Source organism: Gobius niger (assembly GCF_951799975.1).
Source record: "Gobius niger genome assembly, chromosome: 13".
Classification (NCBI taxonomy): domain Eukaryota; kingdom Metazoa; phylum Chordata; class Actinopteri; order Gobiiformes; family Gobiidae; genus Gobius; species Gobius niger.
In genome coordinates, this window is record NC_136864.1 from 28,589,994 (window position 1) to 28,610,321 (window position 20,328).

The 20,328-nt window shown below is 43.0% G+C and overlaps 1 protein-coding gene and 1 long non-coding RNA gene across 2 annotated transcripts in view; one reads left to right on the forward strand and one right to left on the reverse strand.

The window, feature by feature from the left end:
• LOC306973284 overlaps nucleotides 1–20,328 on the forward strand; it is a 547,876-nt gene that overhangs the window by 474,204 nt on the left and 53,344 nt on the right. The window lies entirely within an intron of this gene.
• The window catches only part of LOC306973281 (occludin-like), a 32,730-nt gene continuing 19,110 nt past the window's right edge, over nucleotides 6,709–20,328 (reverse strand). Inside the window, exons 5-9 of the mRNA XM_079570192.1 lie at nucleotides 9,554–9,750; nucleotides 7,630–7,887; nucleotides 7,072–7,243; nucleotides 6,953–6,994; nucleotides 6,709–6,871 (exon numbers count right to left, since the gene is read on the reverse strand). Of these exons, the coding sequence (XP_079426318.1) occupies nucleotides 6,770–6,871; nucleotides 6,953–6,994; nucleotides 7,072–7,243; nucleotides 7,630–7,887; nucleotides 9,554–9,750 (771 nt within the window). The 3' untranslated portion in view covers nucleotides 6,709–6,769. The remainder of the gene's footprint in view (nucleotides 6,872–6,952; nucleotides 6,995–7,071; nucleotides 7,244–7,629; nucleotides 7,888–9,553; nucleotides 9,751–20,328) is intronic.

A 20,328-nucleotide genomic window follows, 5' to 3' on the forward strand; every position in this document is an offset into this window, starting at 1 on the left:
TTCTGCGCGGAGACGGGGCGGCGCTTGTCGGTTCGACCACAAACGGGAAAAAACAAAAAACAAAAACAAAACAAAAAAACATTTGTCTTCTCGTGTCTTGATTTCTCGTGTTTTTTATACAGTATGAACGGCTGGATCAGCGGAGTTCAGTTTTTAAATCTTTTGTGTTGGGGCGAGGGGGCGGGGCTTGTCTTTGTAAAAGTAAAGTTATCCGGATGTTGAAACACTACCAGTTTATGAGCTGTTTTTCACCGCAAAACAAAAAGGAATATCTACATGATGGAAATTACTCTTAACATCGTATCGTAGCATTTCGGAAGCCCATCTGCAGAATATTGTTTTATTGTTTGAAAGATTATTTTCCCGTTGAGCCACCAAACAAGTCCCAATCCCATTGACCTTTCGCAAAACCCATAACGGTCATTGTCCAATCACCACGGCTGTTAGTCATTCTCCAGAACTCCTGCCTTAGAAAATGGTGGAGCATGGCGTGTTTTTTTTTTTCTCCTTTCAAAGCTGAAAAAAAAAAAAAAAAAGCCGGAGCAGCGCCTGTTGACTTGTAAGCCAAGGTAGACCTCCCTCGCTTGTTGTTTACTAAGAGTTTCATGAGCTGTGGTTGCTGGACATCGTTGCAAAAAAGCTGTTTCTGTTGCTGGACTGTTTGCTCGTTTACTTTTTAAGTGCTACAGGAAATTTTTAGTTGCTCTTGCCTTGATATTTCAGCGGCGGGTGGATTTGTTTTGCCACTGTACTGTGATAGCACATGGGACATCGCGGCTGGAGAATCATGACTAATGAGTTACCTCGCTGAATAAGAACCACAGCTGCGGGGGAGACAGAGCCACTGCAGTCAGTAGCAGGGGTCTGTGAGCCGCTAGCTAAAGCAACAATAGCATATTTTTTCAATACTCGACTAACATAAGAAGAGAACTGATCCGGTTGCGTTAAAGGTAGCTTAGGGATTCTTTCAAATGTCACATGAGCCTGGTGCATTAGCCTCGGTAGCTGTAGTGTCCCCTTTTGTTTCATATTTTATGTATGTTTTCCCACTGCATGTATCTACACACTCCTCCCCCAATAGGAGATGTGTTAAACCCATAGACTGTAAAAAATAATGGACGTCTTCTGCTCACTCCTCCCCGTTTACCATAACGACCACGGTCGTGGGGGAATTCATGGAGGATTTACAGACTCCCCCTCCCCAGCTCTGACGAAGCATGTTCCTAAAAAGGACATAACGGCGGGATCTTCACCGTAGACTCGACCCTTGCGTGACGTGTAGCTCGCGCTGCTCCAATGCTAACAGTCCGACCCTCATTAAGTACGAGATTTCTAAAATTCTTCTTACGAAAACCGCCTGGTTTCATAAATTGTGACTAACCCAGCGTTATCTCAGGAGGAATATCGAGCCTAGTCTAGTGTTGAAAAAATTGAAACCAGGCGTTAAAGTTGTTTTTAAGGTGTCTAAACTCCAATGCTTTTCAATGGGGGCCTAGTGGCGATATGGAGGTACTACAGCAATGGCGGAGCAATGACGGCCCCCAGTGTCGTGGTCATAAAGCAGAGCAGCCAGCGGCCATTGGCTAAACCCATAGACAGTTTAATGACAATGGACAGAGAGTGACCCATAGCGTTCATTGTGGGCTAGCGAAACGCAGCCGTGTTAGCAATTTGAAGGGGTTTTTGGAGCCAGCTCCACTATAGGGTGGACAAAAAAAAAGGAAAAATATACTAGGACTCGGAGGTCAGAATGACAAGCCTGTGTTCAGTAATGACTTAAAGAGAGGCCAAAACATTTCAATGTAAAGTCCATAGGAGCCAGGAACTTCCGGAGCCAGCCTCCATTTCCTTATGGTTACAGGAAGAAGTCGGCCACAATAAGTTCATTCTTCATTTTACAGTCTATGGTTAAACTCCACTATTTGATGGAGCTACCTAACAGTTGCTAAGGGGGCGGGGGGTTTTGCGAAAGGTTATTTAGGTATGTTATCTTTTACCCCCAATTGTTTTCTGTTTTCTGTTGAAATAATGAGGTCGTAAAGATGGGACACCCTATTTCCACGTAGAACGCTTCGACCCAACACGGATTAAGACGTGCGTGGTTTTCAAACTCTGCCCTGTTTTACTACTGTTGCCATTACAAATAGCACTCTGAATTTAGCGGGCGGTCCCCGGCGGAAACAGAACTAATGGGCCTCAGCGCTACACACAATGAAGACATCTAAAATGAAGCCAGGGCCGCAAGGTGAACACTGTGACACTTCCGATAAGAGTTTGTGAAATGATTCTGAAGTGAAAATCCCCCAAACTAGAGGAAAGACGCAGATAAAAGGCGACTGTGAAGGTTAGCTAACGTGGCTAAGTGATGCTAACAGTGGCGCATGTTATTAATCCCGTCTCTGTACTTACAGCTGGAGACGGTTGGGAAAAGCGTCCAGGTCTAAGGTCGTCTTTCCAAACTGAGATCCTTTCACCTCATGTGGATATTCCTTTTTTTGGTTGCGCTTGTTTTCCTTTCCCCTAAAGTGTATCAATGTAAATATTTATGGCCAATTTACGTTTTGCATGTTTTGGGCCAAATTTCTGAGTTGGAACTTTTGTTTTATTCTTTTCTAAATGTGTTTGTTGCTTTCTCTGTCACTCCTATATGTTTTTTTTAGATATGTACTTTCATAAAAAAATACCTCTCTGCCATTTTTAGATGTCAAACACCGAGCTTGTAATGCCATTGCAGCGGGCCATGCATACTGTAGACGTTCATCATCGAACAATGGGGATGAGCTGGAGCTGTACGGGGGGTTGGACCTGCACGTAGGGCTAAGGATTTTGGTGAAACATCTCCTTGCAGTTTTTTTTACAGTTTTGTTTTGCCACATATTTAACAAAAATCAGCATTGAACATGTCCAGAGGTGTTAAAGGCCCTACAACAGATTTGTTTTTTGGTTAACAAACAATGAAACAGAGCAGTGTTTCACAACTTTGAGGGAGCAATGCTATCACGGTAATGCTAACAACTAGCTGCTAGTTCCATCGATAAAAAAGCTTCAGAGTTAGGTATACAGCCCACAGGTCTTTTTTCTACAAATGTCTGCTTTTAAAATGTATTCAGCAGAGGAAAGAACAGGTATAGGGCCTTTAGCGTTTGAATAAAGACTGAAAAGTGAACTGTAAACTGCTAAACTAAGCAGCTTTTATACAGAAGACCCCATAGAGACAAGACACCTTATTGCAAACATTCAAATTGCGATGTGTACATGCTTTGTTTTTTAATGCTTGCATACATTTCACAATTAGACAATTCATGCTTACTCAAATAGATTTGAAATATGTAATATATTACAGTATGAACAAAAAAGTAATAAATTACACATTTCAACTACAGCTTTTAGATACAGTTTAGCATTGCTTACTGAACTGAAAACTGAAGGGAAAAAAAGGTTCCATGAATTGCATCTTTAAGAACTGGTGCTGGTTTTAACTCGGGCTGGGACGATCCACTTTTGTCATGATCCGATACGTATCACGATACTGTAATTATGATCAGTAATATGTTTACCTTAAAGAAGTACTAAGTAACTTGTTTACCATAATAAATCCTTATCGTAGTCCCTCTGGGGGTAATACAAGTGTTAATGGCATGATTGGAGGGTCTTTCATCTCCCCCGGTGTCTCTGGCCAGAAAACCACAATTGCGACTTGACTGCCACCGGACCAGAGTCACCAATACACGTTAATAGAATCACGAAGAAGAAGCTAACATGCTAGCGGGCAAAGCCAACTGCAGGCTAGCACCACTTAAACAGTATTTACAGCCAAGTTTGAGTGAAAAAAAATATCTCCATTGTGTAATTGGATGAACAATATCCCTCTGTCCCTTAGTCTTTTCTGTCAGCGTAGTATTTACTCTCACGGACAATTAATGAGTAAAAAACGTAACACGCTACGACACCTGCAGTGGCGCTTGTGGCCTCTAGGGGCATGAGTTACTTAGTACTACTTTAAAAGGTGTAAAAAGGAATCATGTGTCCAAAGTTTATAAACCAAACGCCATTTGACATTTATTTAAGTGTGTAGATTTAAAACTGCATTAACACAAAATGTAACAAACAAAGGAGTTTATGATAAAAAAAAATGCCTCCAAACACAAGTATTCACAGCATTGCGATACTTGATTAAGTGTCGATACTTGGTATTGTAGCACAAAGTATCACGATCCGATTCGATGTTTTGTCCCAGCCCTAGTTTTTACTATTTTCCAGAAGCAAGAAGTCAATTTTTTTTTTCAAATTTAAAGGTGAAATATGAGGCACAATCTACGTTTTAAAGCTTTTAACCATGTTATAACATTGTTTTTGTCCAAAACACACCTGGAGTTGCATTTTACTTTTCGTTCATACTGTTTATCCAACCCTGTTTTGAGCCGTCCTGCGCTTTAGGTGTGTTTATGGCGGCATTATTTGAAATGTATAATGTAAAGTATCACTGCTCTATCCAGTTAATGTTTGTAGGCCTCAGCTATGCTCGACATGGTCATTTAAATAACAATAAGATGTAGTACTGGACCAACGTTAGGACTCTTGGTTCAAACAATCCCATACAGCTCCATTTAAAATCCCTTCCACTCACTCGTATGTTCCTACTTTTGAAATCCAGGTGAGAAATTGCACTTGGGAGGATGTTTAATGCCAAAACGTCTTTGGATTCGCCCAGTGTCGGGTTTACCTCATGTTAGTGTCTCCAAAAGCAATGCTTAAAGTTCATCCATGCAACGCTCAACACAGCAAACAGACTTTAGCATTTATTACAAAAGGATTTTCAAACGGGTTGAAAACGACGATCTGCCAACGGGGCTTTTTCTTAAATAATAATTAAAAAAAAGAATTAAAGGAGAAAATTTTATCATGTCAAAAATATGAATATACTCAATGTTTTTCCTATACTTGTGTTTTGGAGATTTCACGCGTTTAAAAAAAAAAAAGAACGGGAAGATGGCGGCGTCTTTTTGTTTGGTTTATTTGAAAAGTGTTGTGCTGCATCTGTATGAGGAATGCCAAATAAAACGCTGCGACATGTACCACCAGCGGCTGCGCGTGTTTGTACCGGGGAAACCAGTACGTTTTTAATGAATAGATTTCTGTCCTATTATAACAGATTTTTTTCTTTCTCCACATACACAATTACATTGAAACAGAAGTTATTCTCAGCCTGATAAGAAAGCCAAATATCCACCACATTTTTTGCTTGTGAGTGTGAGACGTTTATAAGATCATCTCATTCATTCATTCATCTCTGCCCAATAACGTTTGTTTTATTCTTAAAACTGCATTTAGCATCAAAATCTACAACAGGGAAATAAAAAATTCCATTTCTACTCTACACTTCAATTCCATTTGTTATTTCTGCGACAGCAGTGATTTCAGACATGGGGTCAGAGGTGTGGTCAAATGTTGGCTGCACATCACTCACCTACATATGAGTTTGACATGAACCGTATGTGTTTTTTTAAATTCAGAATCAGTATTTAGTCAATAATCACTATTATTTGTGCACTGAATAATGAGAAACATTACATATTCATTGAAAGAGTGAATTGGTAATATTGGAAGGCCATGTGGGATTGATCTTAGGATCAATAAGCGAGGCCTCAGCATGCTGGACTTAGAGACGGCTGTTCTTCAGTAACAGCCGTTACTGAAGAACAGTAAGACGTGCACAGATAAAGCCCAGGTGGTGCTCAAGCACCTGCACCTTTGCCTTGTGCCCTGCTCACATGCAACCAGGTTATTAAGTACAGGGGGAAAAAATCTCTGCTTGTTTTCCCAACGGGAGGAAGCCTGGCACGAGCCAGACTGACCCTCCATGTTCAGAGATACAGGGGGATACAGTCTGGTATTGTGCGATTTGAATCTCGCTGACTCCGGCAAAACCAGGCAGAGCCAATCATAGCACAGGAGGCGGGAGTTAATGGTGCGTCATCTTCCGTGCTAGGATTTCCCATTAACCAGTGCTCCTCAGGACCGTAGCCAAAACAGTGAAGATACCAGTGCCCTTTCTTCTGTTTTAAATGAGCTGGACTTGTTAAAGCCACAGCAAGAAACTGCTCTGAGGGTTTTCACCGGAACATTTACTCGACTGCACGTGTGGACGATGAACAATCATGGCTGTAAATGCAAAGCGTAAGTCGCTTTGTGTTTCAGGTTTGGTCTCATTCAAACTGCGATCGTTAGCCCCGCCTCCAGTCTCCATTTGGAAATTGTGTCCTATTACCACAATTCCAGACTGTCTTTATATGTATTCATAAATACATAAATAAAGTCAGTCTGGCTTTCTGCCAGGCTAAACGGGAGGTGCCCTTTTGGTCTTGGTTGAGCACCTGCCCCTCAGAATGGCTGTGCACACGAGTTGTGACAAAAGGTAGCCTTCCTCCTCTATTATTTAGCTATGAGAGATTAACAATATGTAGTTTAAAATGACTAGATGGACAGTCAGTCCACCTAGTCATGGACAGGCACTGGCGACATGGAGGATGCTTTTGTGTTTGCACAGGCAGTAGCTGAAGCTTTGACAGTCAAATCAGAAGTTACTTGCCACTTCTGTTTATACAGGCCACTCTGTTTATAGTCTCCTCTGTCCGTTTGTCCCCTTTTGTTCATTTTCACACAACTGAAAAAAAAGTTAAAGTTTGGTTCAAAAAGGTAACCACAGAGTCTTCAACCTTACAGAAACAGTCCGAACTGCGTGTTATCCTCAGTGGAGGCCGTGCCGAGGTCAACACATTCCCTGGTCGTAGATTTTCACCAGCTGTTTGAGGTGAAAGAGTTTTTGCCTCAGTTCTTTGCTTTGCTTCTTCTTGGCCTGATAGTCCGGAGTCTAAAGACAATACCACGACATGCAAACATGATTCAGCATGTGGTTGGACGACATATGGCCTGGTTTAAACTTCACACTTACTCTTTTCAAGTCTTTGAGCCTGTTGTATTCATCTGCAACTCCCTGTGAAGGAAACAGAGTAAGGAGTGACTAACTACAGTGTAACTCAGTAGAATCATCTCTTCATCGCGGTGTCGGACCTGGTACTTGACCGAGCTGTGGTCCAGCGCGTCCAGCTCGCGGCTCAGCTCGTGCATCTGGTCGCTGACGTCGTCCATGTCCGCGCACAGGCTCTTGTACCGCACCAGGTCCGAGTCGAACTCCCGCTTGTACTCGCGCCGCTGATCGTCTGAGAGGATCGCCGGGTAGAGTCTGGAAAGGGGGCACAAATTCAGACAATTCAATTTTCGTAGAGCCCTAGTTTGCGGGTGATGAGGGGTTTTCCAATGGTGGACAAAGGTTCTTAATCTGTCGTTCTGCTTGATGGCGGCCTCTATGATGTTCCAGGATCAATAGGTTCGAAGGGTTTCTGATAGGTTTCCTCTGCTGATGGAACAACCCCCATGGTTACGCATACATTCCATCCAGGAAGCATACCAGAAACTTTAAAAACAATTGCTCCTGGAGCGTTATAGAGGCCACTGTGAAGGACAGCAAAGGCGCCATCCTATAACCTCCCATAAGACACTGGATCACTGAAAGCCCCCCCCCCCCCCATGAAAAGTTCCATAATTCCAAAGACCCGGGTTGTGGATCACCTGAACAGATGCTGAGAGTGGTCTTGGTCCAGCTCGTTGCCCGTGTCTCCTCCGGTGGTGTAGCCCGTCTCGCACTGGGACTCCGCCTGGTCCACAGCAGCGGCGGGCCTGGGGGGTCCTCCGGGGGACGCTCCATGGATGGGGTTCTCGCTGACTTTCTTGGTGCTCTGGGTCAGGTCGGAGCCGCTGCTGCAGAGGGGGGCGCTGTTCAGGCACGGAGGCTTAGCGCTGCGGCGGGCACTGCTGTCTGAAAACACACTGTACGACACACCTTACAGTGGGGCCAACGCTTACACACCCCAGGGTTGAAAAGGCAAAGGTTTGGACACCCAGAAAACCGAGTAGTGCCCCCTTGTGGCAAGATTCCTCGAGTTCGGAGCATGTTAAGGGCTCTGCTCCTGCGAGGTGCATCCACAGATCAGGCGACTATGTGAAGGCCTGCATATCACTGATTAGGCCGAGTTCACTGCCGAGTTCACTGGATGCACTGCACGAAGCATTGTTTATGCTCACATGAGCCAGAAAATTTGGGTTTACAAAATGAATCAAAAGAAACCAACTCAGAAATAGCAAACATAGCACACAATAGCATCGTAGCAATTTTTTGTTGTTGTTGTTTTAATACACGCACTACAAAAAGTGAATATCAAGCATTGGCTTAAATGATTTGAATTGAGGAAATGTATCTTGTTTTGAGCGGTTTTCACTCATTTAGACACTTTTCCTGATCGGACCAGGTTTACTTTGCTTGTTTGAGGCCATTTCAGACCAGTTCTAAGGTAAGTCTCGCTTGAAATAAGAAAGTAAAATTGCCAATGAGATAAGACCAATTTTCTTACCCCATTGGCAAAGAAAATGACCTGAAATAAGGACGAAATGTATCGAAACGAGTCAGAAACATCTCAGAACAAGTGAAATAATCTAGGACAAATGCCCAACAACTAAAATTTGGATTATTATGCTCAACTTGAGATGTTTATACTGATCTAGTTAATTACTTTTTGCAGTGCGCATATTCGAGTGATTAACCTCTTAACTCCCTCCATAACCGTGCACATTTTCTCCAGTTCCGCTTTACCTTAAAGGAACAGGCCACCGTTTTTCCATACTGAGATATGTTCTTACCTGAGCTCAGACGAGTTGATGCGTACCTGTCTGGTTTGTGCGCGTGTGCTCAGTCACGCAAAACGACCAAAAATGTTGTTAGCATTTGGCCTCTCCCAGCTTATTTCTATGGCTCCAAACGGGGGTGAAGTTGGAAGCTACCAAGCTCTTCCACGGGCACGTACAAAGACCAGACGGGTACGCATGAACTCGTCTAAGCTCAGGTAAGAACATATCACAGTGTGGAAAAACAATGGCCTGTTCCTTTAAATCTAAAAGCTTCTCGACCGGAGTTTAAAGCCTATAATAAGTCAGTGTAACACCTCATTTGAAAGCTAAGACCTACAAAACTGATCCTAGATTTTATTCCTTGTTGTTGTTGCCGTGCTGTCGTCACTTTGTTGTATTTTTGTCACCTATACTGTTGATTTGTGTTTTTGATGCTTTTTTGTTGCTTTTTCATCACTTTTTTGTCGCCTGTTTTGCTGCGTTTTCATCCTCATTTACGTCTCGTTCTTGTTGCTATTTTGGTGCTTTTTTCAAGAAGCTTTAAGATTTGGGTAAAGTCAAACCAGACAAAATGTGCTTGGCTAAGGCGGGGGTTAAGTGACTTTGAATTGATAATCTTCCTTGGCATTAGCGAAGAACACCTTACAAGTATCCTTTAGACACACTCACTTTTTTTTATATTGACAAAGTGAGGCTGATTAATAATTATTATATTTCTCTGACTTTCCCATCCTGAACGTCTCCCTCACGCTTTGAGGCCAAGCCAAAACAAACCGAGTAAAGCGTCGTCACGGATCAGAAAGGCGCTGACCTGTTGCGCTGGTAATTTCCCTCGCTCTGGAGGCTGGCCGCCCGGTTGCCATGGGAGACGCTCCGGTTGCCATGGGAGACGGAGCGAATGCCGTAGGAGCCCGGACTGTTCTCCAGCCGGAGGTCAGTGGCGGCGGTCTCAGATATGACCAGTGTGGGGGCCTGCTGTGTGCTGCGGGAGTCCCTGGTCTGGTCCACCTGCGGCGAGTCAACAACAACTTTTACTTTAAATCTCCGGAACGAAAAGAGATGGGAAGCTGCTGTAAAATCGATTTGAAGATTTGTGTCCAAAAGTCGCTCCCCCCGCCCATCAGATGAAATTTTGGGAGAGCAGAACGCCCAAATTGTTTTGTAGGTTTTCTAGTGAGCAGTGAAAACCTTCTGAACAATTGATCCTGGAGTGTCCTACAGACCAGTGGGATGGAGCCGCTGGGTCACAACAAGGTCAAATACACACTAATATAAACTTTTTTTTTTTTGGCATAAAAAGTTGCATAATGCATATTCTCTTGGCTCTTCTTGAATTGGATCCAACCCCCTTCATATCGGTATCGGACCCCAAAAAAAGTCCATATCGTTCACTAATGCAGATTCTCCTAAATGGAATATCCACAAGCCTTGTTCTTGGTTTATCCAATCCCAATTTTTTGTTTTTATTTCACCAGGAGATTGAGATTGTGCTGCCTCTGAGCTCAATTACAAATCTCATCAATACAAACACACTCAAAATGAAGTAGCAAAACATGTAAACATTACATTGTGAGGGATCGATTAGACCAGGGGTGTCAAACATACGGCCCGCAGGCCTGATCCGGCCCGCGAGATGATTTAATCCGGCCCTTGTCCTGTAGAGCATAAATTCCAGAGTATGTCAAAAAAAAAAGTAAGTCTCCAGCCCATCCCTGTGCGGAGTTATGAATTTTTAAAGAATAACCAGAATGCTAATTCTAGCCACTAGGGGGCATCAAATAAAAAAAAAGGATAGAGTTCCACACGTGTCCAGCAGAGGGCCCTGACATAATAAGAGCTCAGGATATGAACAACACATTATATAGCCATGTGGTAAATGGACAGTCTGCCCCAGGGCGGCTGTGGCTTCAATAACAGTTTACCACCACCAAGTGAATGAATAATGACGACTGCACTTTCAGGAACTTGTGACACAGGCTTGTAAAGTGCAATACAAGTCTAAGCCGTTGTCATTGATGAAGCTACAGTCAAGTTGGGGCTTTGATCAAATCACAGCTTATTATTATTAATTTATTGGAAACATTTTCTCTATTATATGTGGCCCGCGACCCACCGTGGGAGCTGGATTTCGGCCCGCGACCCAAAATGAGTTTGCCACCCCTGGATTAGACAAAGCATTTGCAGCATGAGGATCGTTCTTGTCCAACATTTAAAAGTCTCTTCATTTGGAGACAATGGAGCAGCGAAACTGAATGCCTTTTTCCCCCTGAGAAAGCTCTGTGATCTGAAATGGTCGGCTCCTGTGCTCCTGTGGTCAGACAGATACTGAGGGATCAGCCCAAGCGTGGATTTATAAATGAAGAGGCATCAATGTTTCAGTCTGCGCACAGACAAAGAGGACCAGCCCACACGTTCCTAAAGCACACAATGATGTGTGAAGGCCTTTAGGTTTGGAATGACCCGGAGAGCTCCATGGTACACAGTGTCAAGAAGCATCACAGTAAAGAACAGGAGCAGAAACAGAGAAAAAGAAACAGAGTCATGCATAAAATGAATTTAGCATCAGACACAGTTTTGTCAATATTGTTAATATAAAGAATACCGTTTCTAATATGTTTCTCTCTCTCCTCTCTGTACAATACACGCTGTAACCTTGTTGGTAAGTCATTATGTTTTGCACCGTCAGTCCTGAGGTATTTGATAATAAAGTCAAACACATCTTTATCACTATCTAATGGTGAGTTTGTCCTCGGAGGTCGGAACTCAGTGCTGGTAAAGCAGTGTTTTCCAGTTTTCAGTGTTCCAATTGTCAAGAAGGAAATTAAAATGATCCATCCATCCATTTTCTTCCGCTTTATCCGGGGCCGGGTCGCGGGGGCAGCAGAGATGCCCAAACTTCCCGATCCACACACACCTCCTCCAGCTGTTCTGGGGGGGCCCCCGAGGCGACACCAGGCCAGCTCGGAGACATACTCCCACCAGCGTGTCCTGGGTCTCCCACGAGGCCTTGTCCCACTAGGACATGCCTGGAACACCTCCCGCGGGAGGCGACCAGGAGGCATCCGGAACAGATGCCCGAGCCACCTCAGCTGCTCCTTTCGACGTGAAGGAGCAGCGACTCTACTCCGAGCTCCTCCCGGGTAACTGAGCTCCTCACCCGATCTCGAAGGGTTCGCCCAGCCACCCTGCGAAGGAAACTCATTTCGGCCGCTTGTATTCGCGATCTTGTCCTTTCGGTCATGACTCAAATCTCATGAACGTAGATCAATCGGTAAATCGAGAGCTTTGCCCTGACTCAGCTCCCTCTTCACCACGACAGACCGATACAGCGACCGCATCACTGATGAATTAAAATTAAAATGACAATAAAACAAATACAAATAAGTTAAGCTACAAAGCTGGTAAAAAATCTGACAAAAAATGCCCTTAATTAGAGAAATGGTGTGTGGGAATACTTAGAATCTACCATAATGTTAGCTAGCGCTTATCATTAGCTTGTAGCGGACGTTAGCAACATTAGCATCGCAAACAGTCCATTGCTTGTGAGGATCGTGTGACTCTCTTTGTAGGAAATCCGAGATTCAGGGGCGTTCCGGTTTAAATTTCCCACTGGAAGATTCGAAATACGCACATCCGAGAAAAGATGGAAAATATCCGAGTAGTTTCACGTCCTGATTTTCAAGCGATCTCTCCAGAAGCCCCTCCTCCAGCACACCTTCCCTGCGCAGCTGTTTCAGTGAAGAGAAAATATACTACCGGCAGCCCGCGTGTGGCTGTGTTGAAGCTAAGACAAGCGTTGTTACTTCAAGATGAGAAGATTAATCTTATCAAGACGTGGAGAGGTGAGAAAAGCACTTCCCGGACAGGTAGGACCTCAGGAATGACCGTCTATTCATGGTTTTCTTTCTCCTTTGAGAGCCAGACAAAAGCCAGTGTACTGTGTGAGTCGTGACACGTGAAGCATCCTCAATTTATACTCCTGCTTCTCCGAACAAAACAAAGAACATGGCCTTTCACATATCCACGCCATCCCTTTAACAGTCAGAGTCAAAGAGCACACATGCAGGAGTGTGACCCGCTGCAGATGTAAGTCATGCATGATTAAAGAGCCGAGCGCGTGACCCAGATTCTGAGTCCGGGGCAGATCACTGAGCCGATGGAGACGGGACGCGCCGACACACGTGTGAAATGGAGATTATGAACAGACAGAGGCTACATAGGACCTCTGTGTGTACGCATGTTACTGTGAGAGACCAGGCACAAGCGTTAACAACGATCTTTGTAACGGTATCTCTCCTGGTGTAGCTCACAAATGTGGAGTGATCTGGGCTAGTGCTAAGAGGAGATTCAAGAAGATGCTCTACCCATGTACGGAGCTGAGGTTTGAAGAAATAGCGGTATATTCTGGATGATGGTTAAGCTACACAAACATAAATATAAATATACAACAAGTAAAAAATATAAATGTTTACTTTTGAATGTATGTTCAGAGCTGGACTGTCAGCGCCACATGTGCTCGTGCCCTCACACGTCCACATCACCCAGGCGAACATAGCACGAGAGCACCCCTAGAGGCCCAATCACGCTATTGAACATAAACATCAGGGCTTGTGTTTCCACTCCAGACCAGGGCGTTGCAGCGATCTTTACTTGAGGGAGAGCTTTTTTTTTGTTTTTCTATTACCACTCACAGAATATCTATTATGATTACTACTTTTTATTGCTGTATGTTTTGAAAAATGTGAACAGGACAAGAGCAGATTACTTTGATTTGATTTGATTTGATTTGATTTATTTGAGCAATTATTTACATTATTTACATTAATATATTTACATTCATGTCACATGAAGCCAAAGAAAATAATAATAACTCAAAGGGAGTAGGCCGAAGCAAGAAAGCTTATATGTGCCTACCCCATATTCAAGATACCATTATGCGCTTCAGGATTTTTGTAAGAGAATACGAACAGTGGAAATGTAAGATAAATGCTTTTGAAGCGCATGAGTCCGGCAGAAGGCAAAATTTCACATTGCATTTTTTTTTTCTTTTTTCTCTCATATATGGGTAAACTCACACTACTCTCTGAGTTTACCCATCAATGATTTACAGATATGTTGTTGCAGATTTCAATAGTACAATTGTTGATTAGCAGTACTGATAATTTGAAGCATTTAGATGTCACAGGTTGAAAATCTGATGGGACTTACAAGAACACTTACAAGTGTGGAAATTATTACTATTTTTATCATTACCTAAATAAAAAACAGTCACCATTCTATTGATTTACTTATTGATTAAGTATTACATTTGTCTTAGTGTTTTTGATATACATATATAAATCTATACATATATACACACATATACATCACTAGCACATATATTTATTATACATATTATCATCATTACCTTAGTGACAATGATAATAATAGCATTCTGAGAAAATATCATTTCTAAATTTTCATGTTTCTCATTGCTATATTACCCACTTCCACTGCATTAATGTTGGTTAATGATTAATGATTTACTTGCGCTTTTAGTTGTATTGGCTGATGGTCTATAAAGTTCAGGACTGTGATCTCATATTGCAAAGCATAATGGGATTTGCAGCTCACTTTTTCCATAATAGATTTTAAAAGGAAAAATACTGGAGTTCGGAATTTTTGGTACACTACACACCAAACAAAAATATAATTGCAACACTTTTGTTTTTGTTCTCATTTTTCCCACGCTGAACGCAAAGATATAAAAAACACTTTTCACAAACACAAACGGCTCATTTCTCCCAAGTATTAAAAATCTGACTAAATCTGACTTCGAGAACAACACCTCTCCTTTGCCAAGAAAATCCACCCCCTTCACAGGTAGTAGCAGGGGCGGACTAGGACTGAAAAACAGCCCTGGACTCTGACCAGCCTGGCCCAAATTAGCGTAACTGTGCACTTCCACAAATACATATTTTAACCTCTTACCCCCCGCCTTAACATTAACGAGTGCATTTTCCCCAGTTCGGCTTTTTATTATTATGTTTTTTGATTGGCATCATCAGCAAAAAGAACAGGAAAGGCGGTCGCAGAGACAGAAGCAAAATCATTAATATAAATAATAATGGTCCCAAAATTGAACCTTGTGGCACACCATACTCCACGGAATTCCTTTCAGATTCATGTTTTTTTATACTGGGCTTCACCCAAATCTAAAAGCTTCTCGACTGGAGATCAACAATGTAACGCCTCATTTGAAAGCTAAGACCTACAAAAGTGATGAAAACTTCTCGTCACGTCGCCACATTTTTGTCATATTTTTGTTGTTTTTTTAAATTATTTTTTCTATCATTTTTTGTTGTGTTTTTCTCATGTTTTTGTTGACTTTTCATCCCTTTTTTCTCGGTATTTTGCTGCTTTTCTTTTTGGCTTTTAGATTTGGGTAAAGCTCGGTTGAGGCGGGACCGGTGGCCCTAGAGCCAGTGGCCCTTCTGTGCTCTTCCAGAATCGACATATGGCCAGTCCGCCCCTGGGTAATAGCATGTCAAGATGCTGTGATTAGACAGCGTGGGTATTGCACAGGTGGGCCATAGGCTGTCTACAATAAAAGGACACTGAAATGTTCAGTTTGCTTTTTCGGGGGGGGGGCGGGGTATCTGAAGTGACCACCATTTGCCTCAAACAGTGCAGCACATCTCCTTCATAGAGTTGATCAGGTTGTTTATATGGACAACGAACACGGGTGCATTTTGAATGACATGTCACCCATTGAGCATGTTTTGGGATGCTCTGGATCGGCGTATACGACATCATGTTCCTGTTCCTGCCGACATCCAGCAACTTCACACAGCTCTTGAAGAGAAGTCGACCGACATTCACAGGCCACAATCAACAACCCTGATCAACTCTATCAACTGCAAAACATTTCAGAGTGGACTTTTATTGTGGACAGCCTCATGGAACACCCTTTGTAATCTGTTATAGCTGTGTTTAATATGTATTCAGTTTGGCTTCACCCAAATCTGAAAGCTTCATGAAAAAAGCGTCAAAATAACGGTGAAAATGAGCCGAGATCGAGGATGAAAACGCAACAAAAGGGCGACAAAAACGTGACGGCAAAGTGACAAAAACGCATCAAAAAAGCAACCAAAGGATAACAGAAAAAAGTGCCACAAAAGAGCAACAGAAAACTGACAAAAACGTAGCAGAAAAGTGGCAAAAAAAGCGACGAGGAAGTGGCATAAATGTGTGGCGAAACAGTGGCAGAAACGCTTCCAAAGAAAAGATCCATTTAGATCAGTTTGGAAGGTCTTAGCTTTCAAATGACGCTTTACTCTGGCCTACAGGCTGTAATCTTCAGTCATCTCCACTCATTTGAAAGCTAAGACCTACAAAACTGAACTTGCTTGTCACATTGTTGCCGGTTTTTTTGGCACATTTTGGTCGCCCTTTTGTGGCCTTTTCATCACTTTTGAATCGTGTCTTTGTTGCTTTTTTTTTTTGCCTGACAAATTTCAAATCCGTTTCTATTCACGGGAAACCTCCTGTACGACTGAGATCTTCCACAAACATGTTAAATTCTCGACACCGATGGCGCACACTGAACGGCCTCCGCAGATCTGCCGTTAACTTTCTTCCTTCCTCCAGAGCCGGCGTCCCAGTCATTTCCTGTGCATCCTCAGCTCTTCCCCCTCGTACTTCGAGCTACGGCTAAATCATTTAGCACCGACGCTCCGAAGAGAGGGCCCCGTCCTCGCAGCGGCGGCGCCGAGGCAACCCAAGCCTTTTATGCATTATCCATGCCCCATTCATAATGCATGGCTCCCTGCAAGGCTAGCATCTTCCCCAGACGCAGCAGAACAAGCAGAGGAAAGTAGGACACATGCTAGGGCTAGCGCTACGCCGCTAATGAGGAGGGACAGCGTGCTAAATAACAGGCTAACGGCGAGAATACGACGGTCGCGAGAGGGGGAAAAAGTGGAGAATTCTTTGAGGTTGTAATTAGAGCTAGAAAGTAGAAAGTGACATGAGAAGAAAAGGAAGTTGAACAATGGGAAAAAAATACACTTAATGGGGAAAACTGCAGGCAAAGCTAGCTCTTTTTTCTCTAATTAGGATATTTATGACCAGTTTGGGAATGTGTTCTTTTTGTTCTCTCAACAAATGTCCTTTCACCTGGAGACAGATGTATCAGATTCAGGTTTTAATCCCCAAAAAACAAAGCGAAATGTAATATTTTACTTATTTAATCAAAGACAAAATTAGATATCCAGAATCCACTCTGACGACGTTGTTGGATCTAATATAATTATTGATCAAATCAACCTATTTTCCTCACATTTAAAGGGGCTAGATGCCATTGGCCATTTGTATACTCACTACTGCCACCTCAGGTCATACGTGCAACTGCAGGTTCTATATTAAGCTCGTGCATGACAGGACTTCAGACCCGAAGTAACAACTTTCTGAGTGACAGTGCAGGATTTTAGAGGCAGTTGTGGTGAATATGTCTGGGCTCATTCTACACATTAGGACATGGCATGACATTTTTAAACTCTGTATAGTCCCTTTAAATTGGTAATCTACAGCAACCATTTCCAATAACTAGGTCCTATATCATGCAAAATCAACTTTTTGGAGCGTTTAACCATGTTGTTATGCTATTTCCTTATCAAAAACACCTCCAGAGTGGATTTGGCTTCATTCACGAGTTCTCAACAATCGTCCTGAATCCTGCTCTCTGAGCAGCTGCTCCGCCCTGTCCTGGTGAACCACGGACATGTTCCCTTCTGACGTCAGAGTGGAATGGAAGTGCTCGACTTCTGTAATGTAATGCCTTGATGTCATGTTTGCACCGAACATGCAACAAGACATCAAGGCATGTTGCTGTTGTGAAGAAGGAGCTCTTTCTAACCTACTCTGGACACGCCTGTTCTTTTTTCTTACCTAATGATAATGTCATGGAGAAAAGCGCGTTTCAGAGGTGCAGAACTTTACTCAACCTTCCTAAAGAAGAGAAGAAGTTGGAATTTCTCTCCGGGATTCAGCGACTATCACCAGAATAGTGTTTTTCTGTGACTGTCTCTGATGGATGTTTGGTGAACCTTCACCAGAATCAAAGTGGATTCACTTTTTTAACCAACGCCAGTCCCATAATGTAAACACCTGATGGGGAGGCAGAGCGGTGAGTCAATCCAGACGCGTGTTAGCATGTGTGTGTTAGCTTGTGTGTGTTAGCTTGTGTGTGTTAGCCATTTATGAAGCTCTGTTGCAAATGTCAACTCCTTATAACTGCATTGTAAAGTAACTTCACTTATTGCTGTGGTATTTTTATTTCTACTACAGTAAAGTTGTATGAGCAAAGAGAGGGGGCGGAGTTAACTGAATCGTAGCGTTGTGTCTTCCGGGTTTGAAAAATACCTCCAGAAAACACTGAATATTTATCACAAAAATAGTACTCCATAGTGGTACAATATATCATATAAATGCTTATAGTTTACTTTGGAATGGCTAAAATAGCAGGATACAGATCCTTTAAATTTAGATCTACTCTGGGATCACATACTGCTGTCGCTATGGTGGTTTCGTCCATTTTTTTAACGCTTTTTTGTCATGTTTTCATTGTGTTTTTGTCCCTTTTTTGTTGCTCTTTTGTGGCTTTTCCATCACTTTTTAGTTGTGTTTTTGTTGCGTTTTCATCCATGTTTTCGTTGCTATTTTGATTTGGGTAGATTTGGGTAGAGCCAAACTGGAGAAACTGTGCTCAGGTAAAGTGGGGTTAATGTTACATACGTGTCAAACTGCAAGCTATGGTGGTCTATTACACGCAATATATTGAATTAGTGAAACATTTAAACTTACAGACTAGTGTCAAACCAAAAAAAGACTTTTTCAGAATGTTTCCCTCTCCACTACTGCCAGCAGAGGGCATCAGTCCCCAAATCCAAGTGCTCAACAAGAAAGTGGAAAAAAACACACACAATGAAGGCCTAATCTGCCTCTAGTAAACTCTGTGACTCATCTCCTTTTGTGAAAATGTGCAGTCGTCGTCTTTGGCTCTCGGCTCCGCTCCAGAGTCTATACAGTTTCTGCGCAGACGCTGATTCTCTCTCATGAGCGTCTATATTTCACAATCTGACAGAGGCAGCACTAATGTTTTACAAACGGGGAGCGCTGCAGCCACAGTGGGACCACATTAGAGCGGCGATATAAGCGGCTCACTCAGATCTGCTTCATGCTGCTATAGGCGTCGCGGAAAAGACTTTTGTCTGTTTTCTGTGTGTTCTTATCAGTGTGTGTGGTTAATGATCAGTCAGTGAAACCGGGGAGTGCCCTTTACAAACAACTGTTGATTTGGGTTAACACACTGTGAGCGCTCAGTGCGGGCCGACACCAAACACTCAGCTCGTCCAAGGCTTTGATAAGTCGCATTTCAGATTTAGCATTTTATCGGGGTGGTGAACAACAAGTCATTAAACAAGTAGGGCTGGGTATCGTTAAACCATAAACCAGTCCGGTGGTGAAATGAAAGTGTCGAAAAAGCAGGAACCAAAAAAATCTTCTATCTTTAGATCCAACTTTTGATGCTGTTGGTCCGGGGACAGGAAGTGACTTGGTTGTTTCAGCTCAAAGTAATTTATTTTCCCCCCATTTTTGCCATTTTTTTTTCCAAATGTTTTTTCTTAGTTTTGCACCATTTTTTCCCCCAATTTCCCAATTTTTCCCCTAATTTTTGCTCATGTTTTATTACTAATATTTTCACAATTTCCCCCATTTAAATTTGTCTTTTTTTTTTTTTTTACTTATTCCCGAATTGCGAATACAAGCGGCCGAAATGAGTTTCCTTCGCAGGGTGGCTGGGCGCACCCTTCGAGATCGGGTGAGGAGCTCAGTTACCCGGGAGGAGCTCGGAGTAGAGTCGCTGCTCCTTCACGTCGAAAGGAGCCAGCTGAGGTGGCTCGGGCATCAGTTCCGGATGCCTCCTGGTCGCCTCCTGGTCGCCTCCCGCGGGAGGTGTTCCAGGCATGTCCTAGTGGGACAAGGCCTCGTGGAAGACCCAGGACACGGTGGTGGGACTATGTCTCCGAGCTGGCCTGGTGTCGCCTCGGGGTCTCCCCAGAACAGCTGGAGGAGGTGTGTGTGGATCGGGAAGTTTGGGCATCTCTGCTGAGACTGCTGCCCCCGCGACCCGGCCCCGGATAAAGCGGAAGAAAATGGATGGATGGATGTCCCAATCTATACACATTTATACACATTTTTATGCACTTTTTTTTTTTTCTTATTTTTGCCCCATTTGTTCTTGTTTTACTATACTATGGTATCAGATAAACTATGGTTAAAGTGCCGGGCAACGTCTCTCAGGTCATGTGTGGTAGGGCTGGGACAAACTATCGGATTGCACTTGGATTGCAATACTTTGTGCTGCAAAACCAAGTATCGATACTTTATCAAGTATCACAATACTGTCAATACTTGTGTTTGGAGGCATTTTTTTGATCATACACTCCTTTGTTCTCCAGTAACCATGACACAGCACTTGTGTTAATGCACTTTTCAATCGAAACACATTTGGTTTGAACTTTGGACTTTTTACACATTTTAAGG